We start from the raw sequence: 23,614 nt of genomic DNA, 5'->3' as shown, positions 1-23,614 counted from the left end.
GTTGTGTTTGTGAATTATTCGAAGTCGTATTTCTTGCAACTCCTTACCATAACTTCTCAGAACACAAGGTATCATTTCCAAAAATCGCTTATAAGAGCCTGGGACATTCTTTAACCACTTAAGAAATTAACTATAAGTATTCTATTCAATATGTTTTATCAATGTTTTTCCTTATACCCCAAGGAGTACCTACAAAATTAATTTACGTTAAAAATTAACCAATCACACGCCCGTCGAAGTACGTGATAGTCTAAGGTATTTATTTAAGCGTGGATTCACATTTAAAAAACCATCAAGACAGGCAAAAAATAAAAAAGCAATAAGGAAATGCATAGCAACTCATACCTCATCGGCGCACAAAACGCTTTACGAAAGCCCAGTGTGTACCCGATTGGGTACACAACGGTAGTTGTGAAGAATCACATGTATCCGATGCAGTACATGTCGTTGTGAACGTGTTAAAAAATTATATATTTGGTGAATTTTTGAAAAAATTCTAATCCATGGTAACAATTTTGTACTGTTTGTGGTTTTTATATAACAAATTTTTTTTTTCATAAAATATTTATAACACTGTATATTTTCTGAAACTAGAAAAAAATTAGAAAATATTGGCTTTCACATTTTGAAACTCATCACTTTACCTGTATCATTCTTTTTCAGAAACAGTCCCCCTCTTTGTAAAAAAGTAAATCACAAAAAATTTTCCAGGGTAAAAAATTGTTTTCGTAATATAAAATGTTTTATATATTATAATAATAAATAATTTTTTAATGAGTTCAAAAAAATACCTTGCAAAATGCCTGAAAATGGCCTGCCACTCCTAAGTCTGATTCTCCTTAAATCAGTTAAAAACAATTTCTTCTGCAATTTTATGCGAGAGAGAGCCTTCTTTTTCCAATTGAGAGAATTTGCACTCAATTAAAAATTAAAGTAAACGGAGTATAAAACAGATATAAAATATTGATATTTTGCTACGAGACTCAACTTCATTTATATTTTTCCATATTGAATAAAGGTAACAACTCGTATTAAAGAAGTTTTTACTTGGAAATTCCTACTGAAAAATGTAAATTTTGTTTATATTATTTTTTCTTTTTCTATGATTTATAAGGAATCAGAAAAACACAACATACGGCATAATATCTCTTTTTATCACTATGGAAAAAATATTTGAAGCAGAGCATGCATACCTACTTTTTGGGCAGCGATGATGTCTTTGTGATAATTTGTTATAGTTTTATCTTGTGATAACAAATATGGCATTTTCTGTTTTCTGTTAGTAGTTTACTAACAAAATATATGATATTGTTCGCTGAGTTCTTTTTGTTACAAGCTGGGCATTGTGCACTGATCTTATTGATATTTAATTCTTTACATCAAACAAGGAGCATCTGCTGTTTAAACATTTTATAAGAAATTAAATCATTAGATCATCCAAATGATTAAGTAGTCACATCTGAGGTTATACAAATTGAGTTTTGCTGTTTTCTTTCTCTCATTATTGTGTTTTAAGAAATTTACCTGCTATTTACTAGTAATATATCTTATTACCAATTAATGAGTTAAGGTATTGTAAACTGGTATATATAGTAAAGGTGTGTTTAGTATTTATTATAACTTTAGAAAGATATTTTATGTACAAATTAACTTAATTTTGTAATATTTTGAAAACTGTATAATAAACAATATTTATGCTTATTAATGTGTATCATTAATTGTAATTCCTTCATTAATTATTCATTAACAAGCACACACCTGGGATACTGTAGTTTGTTTAATAGACAGTATATATCTGTAACAAATTTTAATGATAAACCCATTGTTAAAATGAAGCAGTCAAAATTTATTTAATTTTAATAGTAAAACAGTCTATGAGGAGCATATTACATCATAACTTAGACTTTTTTTATTGATTTATTCTTTTAGATACATAGAAAGTATGTTTTGCACATGTATTACTTGTACATGTATTAATTGCACATGTAAACTATACAAACCTTCATCATCAAATCATTTTATAAAAAATAGTTAAATAATATTTTTGACATACGCAATATTTTTTAATACAGCATTCTCCATGCACATGGAATAAATATGTAATGAAAAAAAAAATACTTATAAGTAACTCGATTGCTTGGTGTAAAAGGAACCTGAACACAACATATCATGATGATTAATTAATATTGTATAATAATCTGTATTTATAGATTTTACAAGTTAGTGAAAATGTTAAAAACCCGGTCACACAATATTTTGACCTGCCTTAGTTATATCTTTCTGAAACAGAAATATGCCCTGTGCCCTGATACAGCTCTTCCACAGTTAAACCATATCTAAAAATAGACTGGAAGTATGTAAAAAAATACACTGTCCTGTCATAGCTGTGGGGATCTGCATTTTATGAGGTAGTCTATGTAACTTAAGACAATCTAGGACTTAAATAATCTATATGTGGCTCCAACATAACTGGCAGTCTATGTGCCCAAACATTTTACTAAATTTTTTTGTGATTTAGTTTTGTATAAACATCATACTGGTTTAGATCAACCCTGACTCACTCCCCTGTCATGTTTCGAAATAATCTGCACTATCTCATAAATTTAACTTTAACATAAACTTGACCATCAAGTAGTTTTAAATATTTTGTTGGTCAAAATAGGCCTTCTGACTCAGTCAGAAGAAGTAGGTAGATTTTGCGACATATATAAATTTATTCTTATAGTAATTACGGTTATCAATATTTCTATAACTGTTTGAAATATAAACGTATTGTTTGCAACAAAAAGTTAGTGAAACGTTATAAGCATTATAGAAGACTTATTTTCTCTTGGTTTATAAATAACTGATTTGTTGTTTTTTTTATGTTGAATGGCTGCCATAGTGAATTGAGGTGGCAAACAAAGTGGCCAATAAATGAAGGCAAGATATTATTTATAAGATCAATTTTCGTACCAAGTTCCGTACCAAGGATCAATCCACTATTCAAAAACGTATTGTGCCCTGAACATCATGGATTCACTTCGGGAAGATCGACGGTTAGTAACCTTGTGATTATCCAAGAGGAAATCCGTTAGAGCTTTTGCGGATAGAAGTCAGCTGGACGTTGTCTATGTCGATTTTCTCCAAGGCCTTTGACAGGGTGAGCCATAAGCATCTGATTGCCAAATTGGAAGCCTATGGAGTAATTGGCCCCTTGTTGAGATGGTTCGCCAGCTACCTGTGTGGTCGGAGGCTGATGGTCAAGTATCTCGGTTCACTTTCTCGTGAGTTTATTGCAACATCAGGAGTGCCTCAGGGGTCACACCTAGGACCTTTGCTTTTTGTATTGTTCATTAACGACATTGGCAAAAAGATGAAGACAAAACACCTTCTGTTTGCCAACGATGTCAAGATCTTCCATCACATCAGAGCCCAAAGTGAATGCGCAAATCTCCAGAGAGATCTGACGGCTGTCGAGGAATGGTGTCAGCAAAACAGCATGAAGATTAACATCGACAAATGTTTCAGTCGTTACTTATTACAAAATAAAGAACCCGATTAACCATGACTATTCCTTGGGGAGGAAAGTATTGGTTCGTCGTGCTGACGTCAAGGATCTTGGGGTGGTTTTTACCTACGATTTAAGATCAACACACCATGTTAATAGTATTTGTTTGAGGGCTTCAAGATCGCTGGGCTGTTGAGTCGAACCTCCAGATTTAAGACTGACTTGCGGACTTTGAAGGTGTTGTATTGTGCCAACGTCAGACCCATCCTTGAGTACTGTAGCGTGGTGTGGACACCCAACCAAGTGGGCCTTGTGAAGCAGATGGAGAACATCCAAAACAGATTCCTGCGGCTTGTTGGGTGTCGATTGGGGATTTCCCTTTGGGCTTGTCCCCTTAACGAAATAAAAGGGCTGCTGGGTCTTCACATCCCTTCAGTGCAGGAGGAACTCTCAGGATGCACTGTTCCTATACGGGGTCATTACAGGACTGGTAGATTGTCCAGCCATCCTTGGCCACATAGGATTACGCTGCTTCAGTGGAACTAGGTCTAGGGATTTATTCGAGAGAAGAAGTCTGAGCAGTAATTACGAATGCCACAGCACGATGAACAGAGTCCAAATCCTAGGAAATAAAATCGCTCCGCACTTGGACTTTTTTATGGCGACCAGAGGTTCATTCAGAAAGGAGCTCAATAATGTTCTATGTAATGAAAACATTGCCTCTTTGACCTAACAGGAGTTAAAACACCTTACTATTGTTATATAATTTATTGGGGTTAATGTTAATATTTAAGTTGTTGTTTTATTTAATGTTTACGCTTATATGTAATTATTGTTATGTTATATTAATATATATATATATATATTATAGTTATTGTTTATTATGTTATTATATTTATATATTGTTTATATTGTTGTGTTATTGTTGTTGTTATTCTTATTTTTTCACTATATTTCATTTGCTGTTAAATAAATTGTATAGTAACTGATTGGTTGAGACAAAACTTATAAGTTTATTGAATATATTATTGGTCTATTATGACCAGTTAATTATATGCTTGAGCATTTTGTCAGAACCGAAGTTTTCTATTGAAGCAGCGATCATTTTTGCGCATAGAGTGTCAGATCAATGTATATTAATATCAATGTACGAGGGGTATTAGAAAAATAAGGTTCCTTTTGCCGCCGAGACAGAATGCGATATGATGGGAGAAATCTGGCGACACAGTCTTACTCATCAGCTGTCCCTCTCTCTATCCATACCACTCGCGCCTCGCTACGTCCAAAAGTGCCGGCCTAGCTGCCTTCGAAGATGGAGCTCTTTATCGTTGTTACCGCCAGATGCGAAATTCGTGCTGTGGTACGTTTTTTAAATGCAAAAACAGATTTCACCTATTGAAATTCATCGTCAGTTAATCGAAGATTATGGGAAAAACTGCATATCTGTTCAACACGTTCGGAAATGATGTAGAGAATTCAGTGAAGGCCGCATGGAAATTCACGATGAAAACCGAAGTGGACGGCCTTCAGTTTCGTCTTTTGGGACAGGAGGGGCCTGCTTTTGATCGACTTTTGCCCTGATGGAACAACATTAAACTCTGACAGATATTGCGACACATTAAGAAAACTGAGACGCGCGATCCAGAACCGCCGGAGAGGAATATTTTCCAGTGGCGTGAGGACGTTCTCCGTGACAACGCTCGACCTCATGTCTCACGTCAAACTCAAGAACTGCTGACAAAGTTTGGCTGGACTCCTACCGATGATGAAGTCAAGGAAGAGATTTACTCGATTCCTCAAACGATTGGCGGCAGAATTCTGCAACATGGGGATAGAAAAGTTGCAGCATCGTCTACAACAGTGTTTGGACAGAAACGGTGATTATGTGGAAAAATAGCTTAACTTTTAAGTTTTAAAATTGATGTATAAAACTATGTAGAAATATAGAGCTGTCTATTTAAAAAAATCATGGGAACCTTATTTTTCTAATACCCCTCGTATTTCTTTTTTTATTGTAAATTGTAGGCTGGTAAGTTTTTATATTTATTATTTGTATGTTTAAGTTATTTAGATTAAGATATTGAAATTGCATAATGGATTTGCCGTTGGAAGTGAAAAAAATTAAAAAAAAAACTCATATATATATATATATATATATATTATATATATATATATATATATGTGTGTGTGTGTGTAGTGTGTGCTCCAAATTTTATGCACACTGAAGGGATCTTGGAAACTATTAAGAGATACAGCAAAACAAAGATTAACACTAGACAAAGTTGGCACAATATCAAGATCAACAAATAAATGGGGTTAAGTTAATTATTTGTAGCATTGTTCACTCACTGCTCTCAAAAATCTGCTTTTACTCAAATTTTTCAAACTTTCATAGCTCTCTTATTAGCACCTGTAATGGAAAGTTTTTACATGAAAACGCAAGGTCATTTTCCAACAGCTAGCTTATTTTCATTTGTTTAATCGTTACTCTATGTCTTTTTGTTTACTACATACTCTTTGATATCTCCTTGCTCGTTCCGATAAGGGTTGAACCAATTGAATGTGGTTACGTAATAGGTTATATGGTTAGTGTAGTAGTCGGTTTTACGGAGTGATAGGTTTCTTATTTATTTATTTATTTCCAACGGACAAACTCCATTTTTACTATTCAAGATCCATAATTTAAGATCAAAAATTACACTTAACCTAAACCAAAAAATTACACGTACCTCAACAAAAAACATGTGAATGACTGAAAGGAAATATTACATAATTACTCTAATGCAAAGAGCATGATATAATGCTAGAATAAAAACGTAATTAAATGTTTTTAAAAACTATAACAATACCATAATGAAAGAACGCAACAATAAATAAACTATAACAATAAAATAACATAATAACAGAAATTACTTAATAACAGTAACAACAAAAAAAACATAATAAACTTATAAAATAATATAACATGGATATGTCGTAACAGTGTTTTCAAAACAGCAGACAGTAAAAATAAACTATGGTAAATAGACAAACTATGACAGACACAATAAACCGAGAAAATGAACAAACATATACATTAAGTGGAGAGGCCATTTACGTGGCAGCACATGCACCTTTCACTTTCCACTCAATGATCTCACGCCATCGGGAACAGGTCGACAGATATAGCAGGTTGTTGCCGGCCCGCTCCTGCATGCGAGCCACCGTGCAGTTTTTGCTGCATAGTTTTGTGCCATAGTGTTGCCTGATGAAGAGGTCATTGGAACGAGTGCCTGGAATGGTGTCTTGAAATTGAGGAGTTTAGAAGGACGTCCGGGGCAAACCATCTCCCGTTCACACCAACTTATGGAGAACACTAAGCTTCGGCTACAGTCCTGCGAGTATCAAGATGTTCCAGTTTTATGTCTGGCGTAACATATCATCAATTGGGTACTTGTTGGTATTGGTATCCATTTCTGACAACCCAACCAAACGGAATGAAACGACGCTTAAACTCGTTCAGGAATCATCACAAAGGTACTTTTGTGTGGATTCCAAACAGTCCTATCCATATTCCAGAATCTGGCGTACCAGGCAACAGTATATTGACCTCAGTTGGCTAACCATATTTGTTTATATGTTTAGAATAGACGGGAGATAAAACCAAGCATTCAGTTTGCCTTCGAGCAAATATTATGAACGTGATCCTCAGGGCTAAAATTTCTGTGTCAGAGTAAATCCCCAAATCTCTCACTTCATTTACTCTAGCGATGGTTTCTCCTTGCAACAAGTAATTGTATATTATAGGCTAAGTGCAACGGATAAAATGATATGGCTTGACATTTCTTGGCGTTTAGTGACATTTTGTTTATTAAGCACCATTCAAATACGCCATGCAGACTAACTTGAAGTGATTCACAATCCCGCAACATGAGTAATCTGTGAGTAAACTTGACATCGGTCCGCAAACAATGATGCAATCACTGTTGATACTCCAAGAATGAACGTTTATAAAAGTGCAAGAGATAAGTTCCATGAAGAGCCCCTGGGGAACAACCGGAAAGTGAGATAAACTCAGAGGATATTGAGCCAGCAAACTTCCACTGCAAAAGCCTGCGCTCAGAAAGGTTAACCTCGACAGCCAACACGAACTGAATGTCATCGAAACCCAAGCGCAGCAGATTTCTTGAGTAATAAGGGCATGGTCAACAGAGACAAATGTCATGGAAAAGTCCTAAATATATTGTTATTCCCAGCTGTTTGCCATTAGCAAAAGCATTCCGCACCTGAGTCAGGAGTAACATTAAGTTTGATAGATCCCGACCTTCCTGTGAGAAACCGTGTTGCTGAGGACAGGATAACTGACAAATCCTAAATCTTATTTCGATCAAAGAAATTAGATCCTCAAAAACTTGGATAACGCTGGAGAGAAAGGAAATGGGCCTGTAATTTGAGGTGATGTCATAGGTCCTGAGATTTATGAATGGGGACCACGTAGGCCGCTTTGAACGCCTCAGGAAAATTCCCATCGCAAGTGAAGTATTAAATAATTGTGGCAAACTTGAATGGCCAAAAGATGCTTCCTGCTGTCCTTTGAGTACCCCCGTGGTGGAATCCCATCAGGGCCCCCCAGCCCTTTTTGTCATCGAGTGTTTCTAAGCTTCTCCAATACTCTTCAGGGTGAACTCCAAAAGCAACTCCGTCACCGAGATGGTAATCATCCGCTTGGAACAAAGACCGTCCCGTAGGCTTCGAGAAAACCGAGGAGAAAGAAGTCCTTGAATGCTTCACACATCGCAAGAGGCTCCTCAGCAACGACTCCATTGTGAACAACTGAGAGGGCACAGACGAAGATTTTCCTTGTGGAATTGACATGAACTCCAAAATAAACGGAAATGTTGGGGATTCCAGCTTCCACCCTTTTTCGTTATATGCTGGCGATAATCACCCAGCAGCCAAGACCCTACAAACCTTGCTCTAATATTAGCTGAAGTCTGGAATAATAGATGCGACGGAAAGTTTTGATATTTTTTATGTAAACATTTTTTTTGTTATTATTAAGTTTTTTACAAATAAGGTGAAAAACCATTTAGGAAACGGAGAGTAGCCAATTCTTCTTACCGGCGAGTTAGCCTTTACTAATTGAAACGTAGAGATAAGAATTTTGTTGCCCTGTTAAGGTCTGATGTTTGGACAGTATTGCATGAAAGTCAGTATGTTTAACAACGAGCGATGAACATCATAATGTTTACACACCTTTCAGATCATATATGTGTCTATTTGAATAAATGAATTGGTTTGATAATGTACGGTAGTTGGATCTCAAAGGATAGGTTGGGTGGTGTCCTCTCCTCAACCGCCGCAGGTAAAACTCAGAATCAGGTCCAACATGACGTCTCTCTCTGCTGTTTATAGATTTTGATTGATTAGTAAAGCGAAACAAGTCCATCAGGTGACCGTATCCACTCTTGAACGCTGGGGAATGCTACCAGTTTTGACAACCCATTCCAATCAATCCCGGGAAGTTGAAATCACCCACGACAAACCACCTCCCATCGAATCTTCGCCCCGTTGACATAGTGCCTCTATTGGACTGTAACAAACTATTGTATCTGGAGGGAGGCTGCTGAGGAGGGATGTAAACAAGCTACTAGGAAGCCTTGAGGTGTATTTGCAAGGGCTTAAGCTCAATAAGAAGGTCTCAATATCATTGATTTCAGAGTAGAGCTGAGATTGATTGAAAGCATCCCTGATGGCCACCATTACACCACCCTTACCAGACTTATAGCTGCTCAGTTGATACCTAATCACATCTATACATGAGAAATTCTTAGGCAACACCTCAGCAATCAACGTCAACTGACAAGTTTGTCTCCGCCAGTATGACAACGTCCGAAGTTAGACATAAGTAATTGAAGGACTTGAAATTTCAATCCGATTTGCTTTCCCATTCCCATTCACATTTTTGAAATAGTAAAAAAAAGTATGACCGTTGATGAAACTAGTTTTTTTTTTGTCTTCTTAACTATCATCGGCACCCCATTCGATACTTACTTTGGTTAAATCCTTCTCCCCCATTCCATTCTCTACAGCTAGAGAATTTCGAAAGGTTTCTTGCAAGTGATTCATCTCCTTGACAGTTCGATCACGGGACACTTCAAAACAGCACTGTCCAGTGAGATACTGCTAAGTTTTGAGGAGAATCAAAATTTTTAAAGAAGCTGATAGGCCTCACTGTGTGTCACCAAAGGATACCTTCATCGGACGAGGTTTTTCGGGCTTCTCCTTACCAATTCGAACTATCTTACAATATGAAGGGCACTCACATGGATGACTTTGAGGACGTCATGCCATTTTTTCTCTTATCGCTAGTATTTTACTCTTAGGATATCTATATCAGACGATTCGGGTAATACCAAATAGTATAGCATTCTTTGAGCGCTGGTTCCGATCATTAACTTCACAATGACAGTTTTCCGAATCAAGATGGCTTATTAATTCTTTAATATCTTTTATATCAGCAGCAAGGGGGATGAAATACATTGACTCGTTAGCTACAACTCTTGGCTCAAGCTGGGGATAATTGGTCTCTAATTTTACCTACATCCGACTTTATGCGTTTCAATTCCATCGAGACACACCGCCTATCTGTTCAAAATTTTCTCCGTCTTATAAAAAATAATAAACTAAGAGATCTATAGCAATAGGTAAAAGGGACTACTAAAGAAAGAGGAGAGAAACCCTAAAAAAATAAATAATAAATAACTAGGTAGATATATAAGTAATAGAGGTAGTAAAGCTAACTAAACAGTAGTAAAGAAATAGGAAGGATAAGAAAACATATGAGAATATGTAAGGTATACCTAAGGAAAGTATGTATATAAGATATCTAAAAAAAAGTAAGAAGAAGAAGTTAAGGAGCTAAGCTAAAAGAACTAAGGATAATAGGATATATAAATAACTAAAGTAGTAAAAGAACTATATACAAAAAAGCCTGAAAGGCTAACTATAATAGTTCCAAAAAAAAAAGTAGTACGAATGATAAAAAAATAAATAGTATAAAAGAAATGGCAGAAACACTAGTAATAAAGTCTATAGCTTAAGGGTAAAGCCTACTAGAGATACGACTAGATAAACAGGCCAATCTAAACGTATAACGAGTAGCCCTATAAACCAAAAAAATAAGTAGAAGAAGCGCTAAGGGGCTACTAGCCAATAAGGCCTAAACCTAACTAATAGAACTGAAAAACATAGGGTACGCTAGATTCTACACAGTAGACTTAGTAGTCTAGGAGTAAAACTACTAAAGAAAACTAGCTAGGAAGCGAGGGAAAAAAGGTAAAATACCTAAAGAAATTATCTAAAAACTTAAAAAATAAAATAATATAGAATAAAATAAATCTAAGGATAAATGAAAATAAGTAATAAGGGCTAAGTAAAGGATATCAAGATAAAAACTAAGGCTAATAAGGAAAATATAGAATAAACTAAGGGAATATCTAAAAGGGAAAATAGTATAAGTATATAAAAAAATTATAGAAAAGCTCTAACTAAGGTCTAAAAAGTAAAAGGCTACTAGAGTATTAGACTGAAGCTAAGATAAAGAAATATAATCTAAATAGGTAAAGAAACTAAAACTTCTAAGAAGGAGAAACACCTTTAACTAAGGATAGAAATCATAAACGATAAAGGAACTAACTAAGACTAGACTAATAAACCCTATAGAAAAAATATAGCTAATAGTCTATTCTAGGGCCAAAGAACAATAGTCTAGGAGAGATTGACTAGGTAAAAGAGAAGATAGAAAAATAAAAAGAGAAAAAAAAAGCAATAATAAAATATGGGGTAATAAAGGGAAGGGACTAAATAGGCTAATAAATGAAGAAATAGCGAAACAACCGTGTAATAGTATCTAAATAGTAATAGGCTAAACTCTAAATAACTATATAAAAAAGTAAAAAGAAAACTTAACGAAATATAAATAGAAAGTAACTAAAAAAAAAGAGCTAATGAAATAAGTAAAGAGAAGCATTAATAATAAAACTAGCCTAGAGAGAGGAAAAGAAAAGCTAAGGTAATCTATAGAATGCAAACGGGATTATCTATAAAACTATATAAAAATAAAACTAGTAATATAGAATAGACTAAAGAAAGAAAAAAAAAAATAGAAAAAATAAAGGTCTAGCAAAAGACGAACTAGAATTATCTAAAAATAAAAAAGAGGATAAAAGGCGGTAAGTCCTAGGAGATTGAACCTAAAAAGAGATTAGAGAGAATATAGAGATAAAAAAATATCTAACCTAAAAGGAATGAAAAAAAGCTACTAAAATTCCTAAATTATACAAAAAAAATAAAACGAAGGCAAGATAAATCTAATAGTACACTATATCTTAGTCTATAGAATCTAATAAGAGAACCTAAATAAGCTAAGGAGTTAACACTAAAAATAAGGACTAGACTAGAATCTAAAAAGAACTAAGCTAGAGTATAAAAGGATAAAGGCAGGCTAACTAGCAGACTAATATATCTAAATATAGAGTATAAAGAAAGCTATCTAATAAGGGACTAACACTAAGTAAGAGAGTATGCTAGGGAATGGAAGCTAGAAAAAATAATATCTAAAAGTATCTAGATAGGACTAAACAAAAAAAAAATCTAAGTCAAAGTCTAACAGTAAAGACTTAAAAAAACGTACTATAAATAGGAAGAAAGAAGAGTATAGAGAAGACTACAAATGCTAATCTAAAATCTAAGACTAAAAAAGTATAAAAAGAACTCTATAGTAGTACCAGAATCTATATGACTCTACTAGTCCTAAAGAAATAGTAAAAAGGAGCTACAATAAGTAAAATACTCATAAATCTCTGTCTACCTATAAAAGAAATAATTAGCTAAAAAGAAAGTAAATAACCCCCACCCCCCCCCCTAAAAAGGAATAAAATAAATAGAAAAAGAAAAGGCCTAAAATAACTAATACCAAAGTCGCCTCGAAGGAGATTAGTTCTTCTGTCCATCAGTTTGTTTACGCTCGAAGTAAGAGCCACTATGGGTCATCAGTTGACGGTTTACAGTCCCACTCTGCTACAGTGTTGGCCATTTCTTGTTTAAGTGTCCCTTGGAGAATTGAGTGTACTCAGTTTTAGTTAAGTGTTCAACGCCAAGTTCGGTGAACCCGCGCTTACTACCTCCGTCAACAGACGCAATGCCCTCTTCAGAAATCAGAACTAGTCTCATACACACCATACAAGCGGTCGAAGCATATGCCATTATGTAAGCGATTGTAGTTCAAACAACTTTAGGAAAGTAGGAATCTGGTAGGAATAGGTTTTCTCTGGTGGTTGTAGTTATAAAATCCTTACTTGGCAACCAGCAAAGTAAAAGAAGCTCATCTCGTTTTCAGTATTTAGAGTGCGCTGAGCTTATGAAACCGCTATGAAAATAAAGTGATCCAAAGCTCAGTCTCTTGAAATATTTTTCAAGTAATGTTTGCATTTTTATATTGAGCTGGGTAGCTAAATAAACCAATGAAGAACACATCAGGGCAGCCGATGTTATAAAACTGCTATTGTGCTGTAATTTTGCTAATAAAAGTGTTGAAAGAGTGTTTAGTGAACCCTAAAACTGTAAACGATCACAAAAAAAAACACTTAAAACAACAACTGTTGTTGCTCTAAGGGTAATTATTAATTAGGGAGGCTATTCAAAAAAGCAATAATGACTGTTTTGGTTTTGGACCTTCTAACAAAATATTGAGACCTTATTTCTCCTGTACATATTAATTTTTCATTTTATGTATTTACTTGTACTATTCAAGTGAATCATATTGCCTGGCTAAAGCAGAGAGTAAGACTAAAGCATAAAGTTTAGTGGGTACTGAATCTGCAAGCAATGTTTATGTACTATGCAATTTATTATTATCTGAGAAGTAAGTTACCAGATTTTTAATAATTAATTTGCAATAATTACAGCCTAAAAGTTGTATAAAAGTACATAATCAACTGTTTTAATACATTTGCAAGTTTCTCTTGTCAAAAACAATTATATGAAAGAGAGGGTATTTTAGTAACTTTTGAGGTTATGCAGGGTAATTGCTAGGCATCTGGTTGGCAACACTGCGGGTGGAACTGACAGTCGGCACTTGGCAGACAGCAATCAGTTGGAGTTGGAGATGAATCGTTCAGTTGTTTACGAGTAGTTGCGTCGGGCTAGTGTTCAGTTTCGTACTATCTAGTTTAGTTTATTTTAAATACTTTATTTTTCATTTTCATTTCTTTTATTCGTTGTTTTCTAAACTGAGCTGTAGGAATACTATTTTCAGAATCTGCAATAGTTCACCTGTTTAAAAATGTAGGTAAGAGTACTATGAAACCATAACCTAGATATGTTTCCAAGGCAAACAACCATTTTACAATAATCTACTTAAAAGCTTAGATGAAATAATAACTGTATATTATTCTTCAAATTAGGATACTATTGCTTTTTTGGGGGAATTATACAATTAATGGCTGGAGCAGCAAAATACAAGTTTTGCATTATTAACCTATTGCTATTGTCATCTAGATAAGACCAATATAAGGTTTCAAGGAGTGAAATGAGGAGTTAAATATTCAAGGAGTGACAAATAATAAAGTTATAGAACATAAAAAGTGGAACTACTTAAATTATGCAGAGCAGCATTTCCTTGTTCTGCATATATATTGGTTTTGTGACTATCAGTCAACCTCAATTGGTTGCTGTTAACTTCAGCTGTTGTGCCATTTTTTTATGTATGCAGAATAATGATAATACTGTTAACTAAACTATAATTGAAGGATTATATTTCATGAAATATTAACCTTTTTGTCACATAAGATCAATTTATGAATTTCATAAACAAGTTGTAATCCAGAAATCACAACTTAATGTAAGAATTCGCTACAATCACACAAACATTTCATCCACTAGCCTACTGTCACAATAATTGCGACAATTTATAAGAACACGTACAAACGACAAATCAAATTAATTCAATACTTCTCGTTATGGACTGTGGCGACTAAATTCAACTATACTCTCCATTAAATAATAAACAAAACCTATAATATCACATTCAATTAGTTGTATTTGACAAATTCATAAAAAGTAGTTGTTCAAAAATATTGTGGAGTTCTAATTTTTTAACAGATGCCTATATTAAAATACCTTCAATAATAATTATTTGTACCATTACAGACTCTTTCATACAGTATCAGAATCATACTTCTTTCCTATATTTGACAGCCTGCTGATTGACCCAGCTAACTAAAATCATTCGTTGTTTTGATTGTAGCAGATCAACAAATATAACTTTTCGATCCCGATTAATTAATTAAATTTGTATCCTAAAACTTACCTTTTCTACATTTTGCATATTTATAAGCATCTAAATTTATTAGTGGATTCCAATTGACCCTTTGATCATCCCACTTATCTACAAGCATCCAAAGAATAACAAAAAGAAGGTGAACTGGAGCTAAACTCAACATTCAAATCCAACGGATGTTACACATCCCATCCTATTGGATATGCCATTTGAAAAATGAAATCCATCTCAATCCGACTAAAAGCGGATCTTCCACATCATTAGTATTTGTGAGCTCATTCTTTTATTAGTATTACCAATTTTTTATTATTCCAAATTTAATAATGTTTAGATTTCTTTCCCTTTTTCAAAATTGAATATATGGGTTTATCTGCCTAAAAGTATATAACCCATGTTACTGATATTGAAGACATGACTCATTTAATATTTTTGTGCATTTATTAATTTCTATTAAAATCCTCAATAATTATCAAATTATTATTGTACCTGTGTTAATTGAAAATACTAATAAATTATAACAGCTTGTTTCTAACATATTGCTTTTTCATTTCAGAAAAAAAATTAAATATAGAAGGTTACAACTATAATCAGGGAAATCTGACCCAACTAAACAATGACTCTCAAAAAATGGTACATCCCTAAAATATATGTACAAATTTAATTTTGTTTTAACTAATACTTTTATTACAAATACGGTATTTTGCATATTCAATGAAGATTTTACTGTAGAGACAGTACGGTAGTAAAAATATTGATACTCTATCTTTTATGGATTTTGTTTTAAAAAGCTTTAACTAAGTCTTGCATCTTTCCCAATTTCATTGTTGCTACTGGTACTGCAGAGGCATCAATAAATATTTCTTCAATGGATTAAAGCTCGTAACGCAGTTGCACATGCTTAACCCTTTTAGTAAAGCAATTTTTATTTTATTAATTAATGTCTTGGCTTACATCTAACTGTTTTGGAGTTGTTATAGACTGTTCATGGCTAGGATTTCTTAGTCAATATTCATGACAGTATTCATTTCGTGGTCAACATTTTGAGGTTACCAGCTTGCATGGTCATCGCGACATGCAGTGGTATCAAGTTAATGAGGTTTATTGTATTTGGAAATTTTGCGTTGATATAAAGGAAGTGTTCAGGTCTATAGGACTATGTTTAGTTTTTTTAATGCTGTGTAATTACCAAGTCAGTCAGCAATTCATCACAGACAAGAGTCAGCTTAAAATAGCAGTGTTACAATAAATGATTGTCAGCTCTGAAGACCAAAGATTTATTTACTTGTAGGCCTAAGTACTTTGGTATACCCAAAGTAATTTTCTCTATCCATGTTCGTATAATCAACCAGTAAACAAAGCTAATCTTCTATTTTTGCGTAGGATATTTCCATGGTACTATAAACACAAGAAATAATACTATAAATAATACCTCTGTCAGGTGACATGCAACAACACACGGTAGCTGCCTGCACTGTGTGACTACAGTGAACTCACCGAGGTGCAAACACACATGACAGAGGCTCAAGGAAGTGCTGACATCTAATAGAAAACATTAGAATTACTTTGCACGACACGGTTGTCACAGGAATATTTTGTGCACAATATTACAGCAGTCAACTAAATAAAACAGGAACAATATAATGTGTATTATGTAATGTAATGATATGTAATATTTCATCTTTAGCATACTTTTATGCAATCGCTATGAACTTAATATTATGACAAAAACCTTGAAGGGTTTTAATTGAACAAAAGCATCTGGAGATGGTACTTCCATATCGGACTGCAGTAGTTTAGTACAACATTTTATACTAAGATTACTGTGGTAGACCAAATAATTAAGACTTTTTGGTATTTGTAGTTTTTGATAAACCTTAAAAATTAAGAACACAATACTATACAAGTTACTGTAGTTCTCTTAGTATTTTATTTTATGTCTGTAGAGCTAATTGTTCGTATTTGTTAATTTTTTACCTCTCGCACTGAGAGGGTCAATTGAAAATATTTCACCAGCCATTTAATAGGAATACTAGAAATGTTGTAACCCTCTGATGCACTAGTTTTAGCACAGGGTTTCCATGGTGGGGTAATATGGATTTTATGGTGATGATTTAATACTAAATGCCTTAGATAACACAAATGGAGTGATTTTTTTAACAATAAGAACAAAAAAATGCGAAAGGTATGTTTTGGGTCTGGTACATTACACACAAGAATATACTGATCCCGTCAATTTACATCTAAGCCAACCAGCTTTTATTAATGGTGGGCTTTCCCCCCAACAGCTTTACCACAGTCCAGTGATTCGTAAACGTGTACACCTGACTGTAAAAACCATACTGTCAGGTGCAAAAATAGAAACCGGACTCCATCGTAAACCCCGTGTCCAATAGTGCTTTAAACCACGTAGCAACTTGGACTTGCTGTGTTGGTTGTGCATAAATCACTTACAATTTTGCTACACTGATTCTTACTCTTGTGCTGCTGTCGAGTATTTCTTGTGTGTATCATTGTAGTTAACCATATGGTGGAGTTTGGAAAGCTTTTAACTACTGTCTCTGTTATAATCTTCAGCATTTAACATGTAATAAGAAAATGAATATTGCAAAATTGTGATACAAAAACTATCTTGAATCTGGATGTATTTTTAAAGAGAGCTATGAACGGTTTTAACTTTTGATCCACATGATTTCAATAGTCATTTTTATTTAAAAGCATAATTGAATCTTTGTTTGAAGAGCATTTTTTGCAATGTTGTTTATGCCAGTTTTACAAATTTGATGGGTTGTATATAGTGATGAGAATATTAAAAACCAAAGAGGAACTTAAAAACTGTTTTATCAATATCTAGAATGTTTAAATAAACAAAGATTTATTGGGCTAAGAAACTTGAAATAAAAAATGGAATTTTATCAGGAGATAGTTACAACTGAATTTACAGTATGTAATTGAGATCATGTTGTGTCTTAACAGTTTCAATCCATTTTACCCAAAATTAATACGCCAAACTACAATTACATACAAAAATGAAAGTTTTAACCATGGAGTTAGGGTCTCTGCTCTAAATTTCTTGTAAACTATCGAGCTACCCCTAGATGTTTGATATAATGTTTGTGATGAAGCCCTTCATTACCATAATGTAAATGAGTAAAAAATGGTTGTAACAAAGCATTTATTATTATTTTATTTAAATGTTTCTTTCTTTTCAGATGTTTGGCTGAACAGAGCCATGAAAGGCTTGCTAACCTTGAAGAAACAATTTCATCTCCACCTACTACAATGTCTATTTGGGAACAACTTATATAGGATATCCTAAACATTTTAAATGCATCAAGTCAAGTGGCAGCTTAGAAGTGCACAGAAAACGAATAGCTAACTTTACATTCCCCAACTCTTCCAATGGTGTAGTAGTATATTTTCTCTCATAAAGATAAAATAACAAAATAAATAATGCATTTAAAAATAATTATTCTGATTTTGTTAACTTTAACATTAGAAGCAGTTTTTACTGAAGAAAATCATTGTTCGAAAGCTTTTGGTTGTTCAGGCAACAGTGTAATGGGGAAAGTGTCGAGATATGTTCTGTATGATGTAAATATTGGGGAGGGTTTTAATCTGAAACGAGATGTCTACATGAGAATGGCAATGTTTATACAAGCTTTTGCTCAGAAATCTAAAGATGATTGGCATCTGGTTCTGCCTCCTTGGACTAGACAGTGGCATTGGACAACAGAGAAGCTTCATGTGTCCTATCAGTGGAGTGACTTCTTCGATGTTGCGAGTCTTCAGCTTTATTCTCCAGTGATTGAGTTAGACCAGTTCTATGTGGACTGGGGGGATTTGGTGGATGAAGTGTACATCTTACAGCATTTCCCAGAGTTCTACGACTGGACTGAAGGTGGCGGCGGCAAAATGGACTGGTCTGACAAATGGAAACTAGCAGAATGTAGAGACCACCCATATTACAAAAAAGAAAATGGAACGTTCCTGTTTTTCCGAGGGAAGAAACATGTAAGGGCCAAACAAGTGCAGTGTGTCTCTTTTCAAGGGAGCTCTGCTTATTTAGAAGCAGTGGTGTCGTCAACAAAAGCGAGATGCATCATGTTTGATCGTGCTGAGATCGCAACGCACATGATGTATGGAGACGCAAACTACTGGAAATGTAGACGGAGTATGAGATTTGCCAAGCATCTTGTTGACGCTGCTAATGCTTTTCGAGCTTCTCACCTGAACTCAACAGATTTACAGGATGGAACTGTTCGACCTCTGGATTGGAGAGATGAAGTACCTCATCGTTCAGCAAAAGGTGGACCTTATTTAGGGGTACATTTGCGGAGGAAAGACTTTATCTACGGACGGCCCAAGGAAGTTCCTTCTATAGTTGATAGTGCAGTTCAGATTAAGATGTACCTTAAAAATCTCAAGTTATCTACAGTATTTGTTGCAACTGATATGCCAACTGAGGAATATGAGAGTTTACAAAAATTGCTTGAGAAAGATGGCTTTCGGTCAGTGAAATTCGTTATGAAAGATGAGGACAAAAATCGGTACAAAGAAGGTGGTTTGGCCATTATAGACCAGATTGTTGCTTCGCATGCTAGGTTTTTTGTTGGAACACATGAGTCTACATTCTCTTTCAGAATACAAGAAGAGAGGGAGATCTTGGGGTTCCCAGCAGATACTACTTTCAACAGATTTTGTCCTACTCCAGATAACAAAAACTGCACTCCGCCCACCAAGTGGTTAATAGAATATCCTGACGGAGGAAATTTTAAATCAGTAAATTTTAAGCATTTTGAAACAGACGAATTGTGATATTTACATTGCCTATAAGTTAATTCAATCTAGTCATTAATGAATTTATATATATGCCATGTACATAATGATTGTATACAATAAATTTTATGCTTTTAAGTAATAACTTTACTTCAGTTCATTAAAATCCTGTTTAATGTATGGAACTGTAATAAGCTTAGCCCTAATTTTTTAACAATGGAAAATGCACTATACAGGATTAATTCAGTGATGCCCTGGTATATGGAACTTACACTTACAGAAGCATCTGGTATTGTCAGTCTACCGTTTCGGAACCGGCCAGCCTTTTATGGTTCCTTTGGTTTATACTTAAAGTCCAGGTATAATAGGAATTGTGCTTCTGCTCTTCTAGTTTCTTGATATTCAGCAGCTTAGCAAAAAAATATTCTCCCAAGTCTGCTAACTGATACATCATGTTACCAATAATTTATCCTACAAGATTTGGCAAATATCTTCTGATGTTTAGCCCAGTTATATCTAGTGATATTGTTCTTTAAACCTTTGCAATCACCAATCTTTAAAAATGTCTGCAAAATACAGATTTGGTATAGTGAGGCATTAGTCCAAATAGTGATGGGAGAATCAAGTACTTAAAAGAACTGAATACAGTGAATTAAAAACTCCCTTTTATTCAATTACTTCATCTGCATTGAATATTTGTAACAGACAAGTCTAGACTTGGGTCTTATTTTCTTTCCGCAATATATTTTTCTAGGTTATTTTGAATTTTCCATGCCAAAAAGGTTGGAAAATCTTTGCCTTTTTGTACCTCCTACAAAGATGTTATACCCATGAACTTTACTAAAAACATTCGTTTACCTGATACTTCAATCCTGCCTGAAAGATTCTTTTATACTGCATGTCTTGTCACCAATGATCGTAGAAATAGATGCAACCAAAAACTTCAACCATACTTAGTTTTTACACATTTTTGTCTTTATTGTTTAAAAATGTATTTATTAACTAAATTCTATATAGTTGTATATAGTTCTACAAATATACATTTTGATAAGTCTAAACATTTGTAATTATTCATTCCAAATTATGAATCTTCCCTTCATTATTTTTTCAAGAGTCTAGATAGTATATTTATTTAAAATCCAGCTATGAATGAATACTTGTACATGAATACATATACAGCTCGAATATTTCATTTAAATACTAAAATTTTTGAATGAACAAATACTGTAGGTTTGAATTTGATTCTTCCAGAGAGTGTATTCATTTCAAAAGTATTTGAATATGTGATACTTGAATATGAATACCCTGGCTGTATTCGAGTACTATTCAATTTTCCCATCACTAAGTGCAAAATAGGTTTTTGTAGCTTGTTTGCTAAACACAAGTTATTCAAGTAAATGTTAAGATAATTTAATTATTTATTTAACATTTTACTGAAGATTAAATATTATTTTAGATAATATTCAATTTTGCTAAAAACATATATATTTGTAATTGCAATATAATCTGCTACAAAGTAAAGACTCGCACCAAACTTTTGTCCAATATAAAGAAAAATTTATAATTGGTAATAAGCAAAATTACCAAATAACTCCCCATAAACATGAAGTCAGTGTATTTATATTATAGCTGGAAGCTGAGCCATCAGTGGGTTAAGATGATCTAAACTCTGTTATCTACAATATCTGCATAATTTCACCAGTATCATTAAATGTCTAACAATTAATCACTTGCATAATTTCACCAGGATTCTAACAACCAATCACTATCACTAACATCAGAAAATGTCAAGTTCGTGAACTATTTCACTGCTGTTGTCTGCAAAGATTTACCTATCCATAATTAAGCAATGTATGGCACTACAGTAACAGTAGTGTTTGTCAACAAAAAACAGTGACAAGATAAGTAATCAAGAACAGAAGACAAATGTTTCATGTATTGCAACATATACATGGCCCCATTATATATGTTGCCATGATAACATTTGTGTTTTATTTTTCTGTTCAATATCTTGGCAGAGATGAAACACAAGATATATTATAGGAGAAAAGACTACAAGTAGTGGTATAAAAAATTATATACATTCTAAAAATACTAAGTACAAAACATTATAGGTCATAATTACGGAAAATTAAAATGTACAAGAAAAGCGAGTGATAGATCACCTGATGGTACTCACGAGGGTTAAGTGGATTCATAAACTGCCAGGAAAAGAGATTATTGAAAATGCTTTAATTACTTGTCTTTAACGTCTTCATTTAGATTCTTCTCAAATAATTTAATGTCGCTAAAGAAACCTCCACATTGGAATGTACGGTAAAAGTATGAAATTTAGTTCCATGGTCAACACAACATAAATTGTAGAAATTTTGTCTTTAGCGCAAAGTAACTCATAAAAAGGCTTATACCCTCATTTTGTGTATACTTTCTTTTGCAGCATTAACCGACAATGTTAGTCAGGAGCGAAGGTTACATTAATTTATCAGATGCAGGAGTTTAAACCCTTTTAGTGACATTTTTTTAAGTAACATTGAAAAATGTGCCCAGGTGTGAGGTATGCCGTATCAAGAAAAACCAGGCCAACCTTAACTATTATTGTGTATAGTGAAAATGAACGTTATAACTTTTGATCAAAGATACTTAGTTTATTTCATTTTAATATTACAAATAGTATGGCCAGGCTTTTCTTGATAACAGTATTGTGCATTCATAAAAAAGTCCTCAACAAGGTAAATGTTATAGCTCTCAACCACAGGTATTATGATACTAACTCCAAAAATTCACTTTAAGCTGGGTCTTTAAAGTCAGTGTAGTGTTCTTTGGAAATATTATTCTGTTATGAATACAAATACAATATTTACATTACAAATATAAAACTTTATAGGTTTTTTTTATATATACATCTGTTTATATTAACGTTGGCTCGCAAGTTTTTAGACTTCTGCAAAAACTGTCATTGGCACTGGAAGGGTTAACACTTTCACTGCCGACTTTTAGAGTAATAAAAATCCATTACAAATCCACAACAAACGTATTTGGACATTGGCATTGATAGTCATTTCGTTATTTTCATGTTTTTATTTCTTACTGTATGGATTATTTATGATCTATGAAATGTTGGCAGTCGCCTGGAATATCGGAAAAAGTTATTTGTTTATGAACTGGCTGTTTGTTTTAAATTTAAACCATTTTAAAATTATAACTCACCTTTTTAGATTCTAACAAATTCTCTCTTGATTTTCTTGTTGTGAAACTTCTTTTTATTATATCCTCTCCAAATTTCATGCTAATATTGTTCAACCCAAATACTTGAAAGTGATTGCACCTATTGAGTCACCTCTTTGTGACTATTATGTATTTCACATATACCCTCGTCTGAACTTGTTATACTAAAAAAATTTTATCTTTGCAGGAGAATATTTCACAAATGGATGATTAAAAACACAAATAATGTATTGTGTTAGCAACCTATATTTTAGAAGTAGCTGTGCTCTGTGATTTTAGTTTTCAACTTTACTCCAATTCTTTCATGTTAGTTTTTCCTACTTTTTTTTGGAACTTTCTTTAAGCTTTAAGGACTTCAAAACATATATTTTTTTTGTATACCTTACTTAGTAACACAAATGGAACCAAGCTTACTATTACAACACTAACTGAAGGTGATAATTTGCCTGATCCAAATTAAAGTTCCTTATTGGCTTAAATGGCAATTTTGTTTATACTAACACCTGGAGTGGAGCACATTTGCTTTGCAATTGTATAAACAAAAGCTTAATGGCATCTTTAGCCGAGTACATTGTTAAAATTCAATTTCTGTATAGCACACACCTAAGGGGTATTACTGATTACATGAATTTAAAACATTTCTTCATTTTATTATTTTTGCTTACACACTCCTCCTGTGCTTTTTATTCATAATGAATGAATTTATATATATATATATTAAATCAATCGAGAAAACTAATGACTAAAATCCCAAATAAACAAGTAAATGAAACAAAATAGGTGGAAGTGAAATGAAGACCTTA

The 23,614-nt window shown here is 33.5% G+C and overlaps 1 protein-coding gene across 2 annotated transcripts; it reads left to right on the top strand.

Annotated features, from left to right (window-relative positions):
• The first annotated feature begins 13,603 nt into the window (after positions 1-13,603).
• Positions 13,604-19,724, top strand: LOC124365713 (GDP-fucose protein O-fucosyltransferase 2-like). Of its 2 annotated transcripts, none has more exons than XM_046821658.1 (2): positions 13,604-13,816; positions 18,020-19,724. In XM_046821658.1, exon 2 carries the CDS (start codon positions 18,261-18,263, stop codon positions 19,623-19,625), a length of 1,365 nt encoding a protein of 454 aa, XP_046677614.1. In that variant the 5' UTR covers positions 13,604-13,816; positions 18,020-18,260; the 3' UTR covers positions 19,626-19,724. The 2 variants fall into 2 exon arrangements, with proteins under 2 accessions (XP_046677614.1, XP_046677615.1); XM_046821659.1 differs by having other exon boundaries at positions 13,604-13,820.
• The last annotated feature ends 3,890 nt before the right edge of the window (positions 19,725-23,614 follow it).

The sequence above is a fragment of the Homalodisca vitripennis genome, chromosome 7 (assembly GCF_021130785.1).
Source record: "Homalodisca vitripennis isolate AUS2020 chromosome 7, UT_GWSS_2.1, whole genome shotgun sequence".
In the NCBI taxonomy this organism is placed as follows: Eukaryota; Metazoa; Arthropoda; class Insecta; order Hemiptera; family Cicadellidae; genus Homalodisca; species Homalodisca vitripennis.
This window is presented reverse-complemented; position numbering and strand designations above follow the sequence as displayed.

Excerpts from the sequence above, each read along its gene's own strand:
- LOC124365713 (XM_046821658.1), top strand. The coding sequence starts at position 18,261 with ATGCATTTAAAAATAATTATTCTGATTTTGTTAACTTTAACATTAGAA.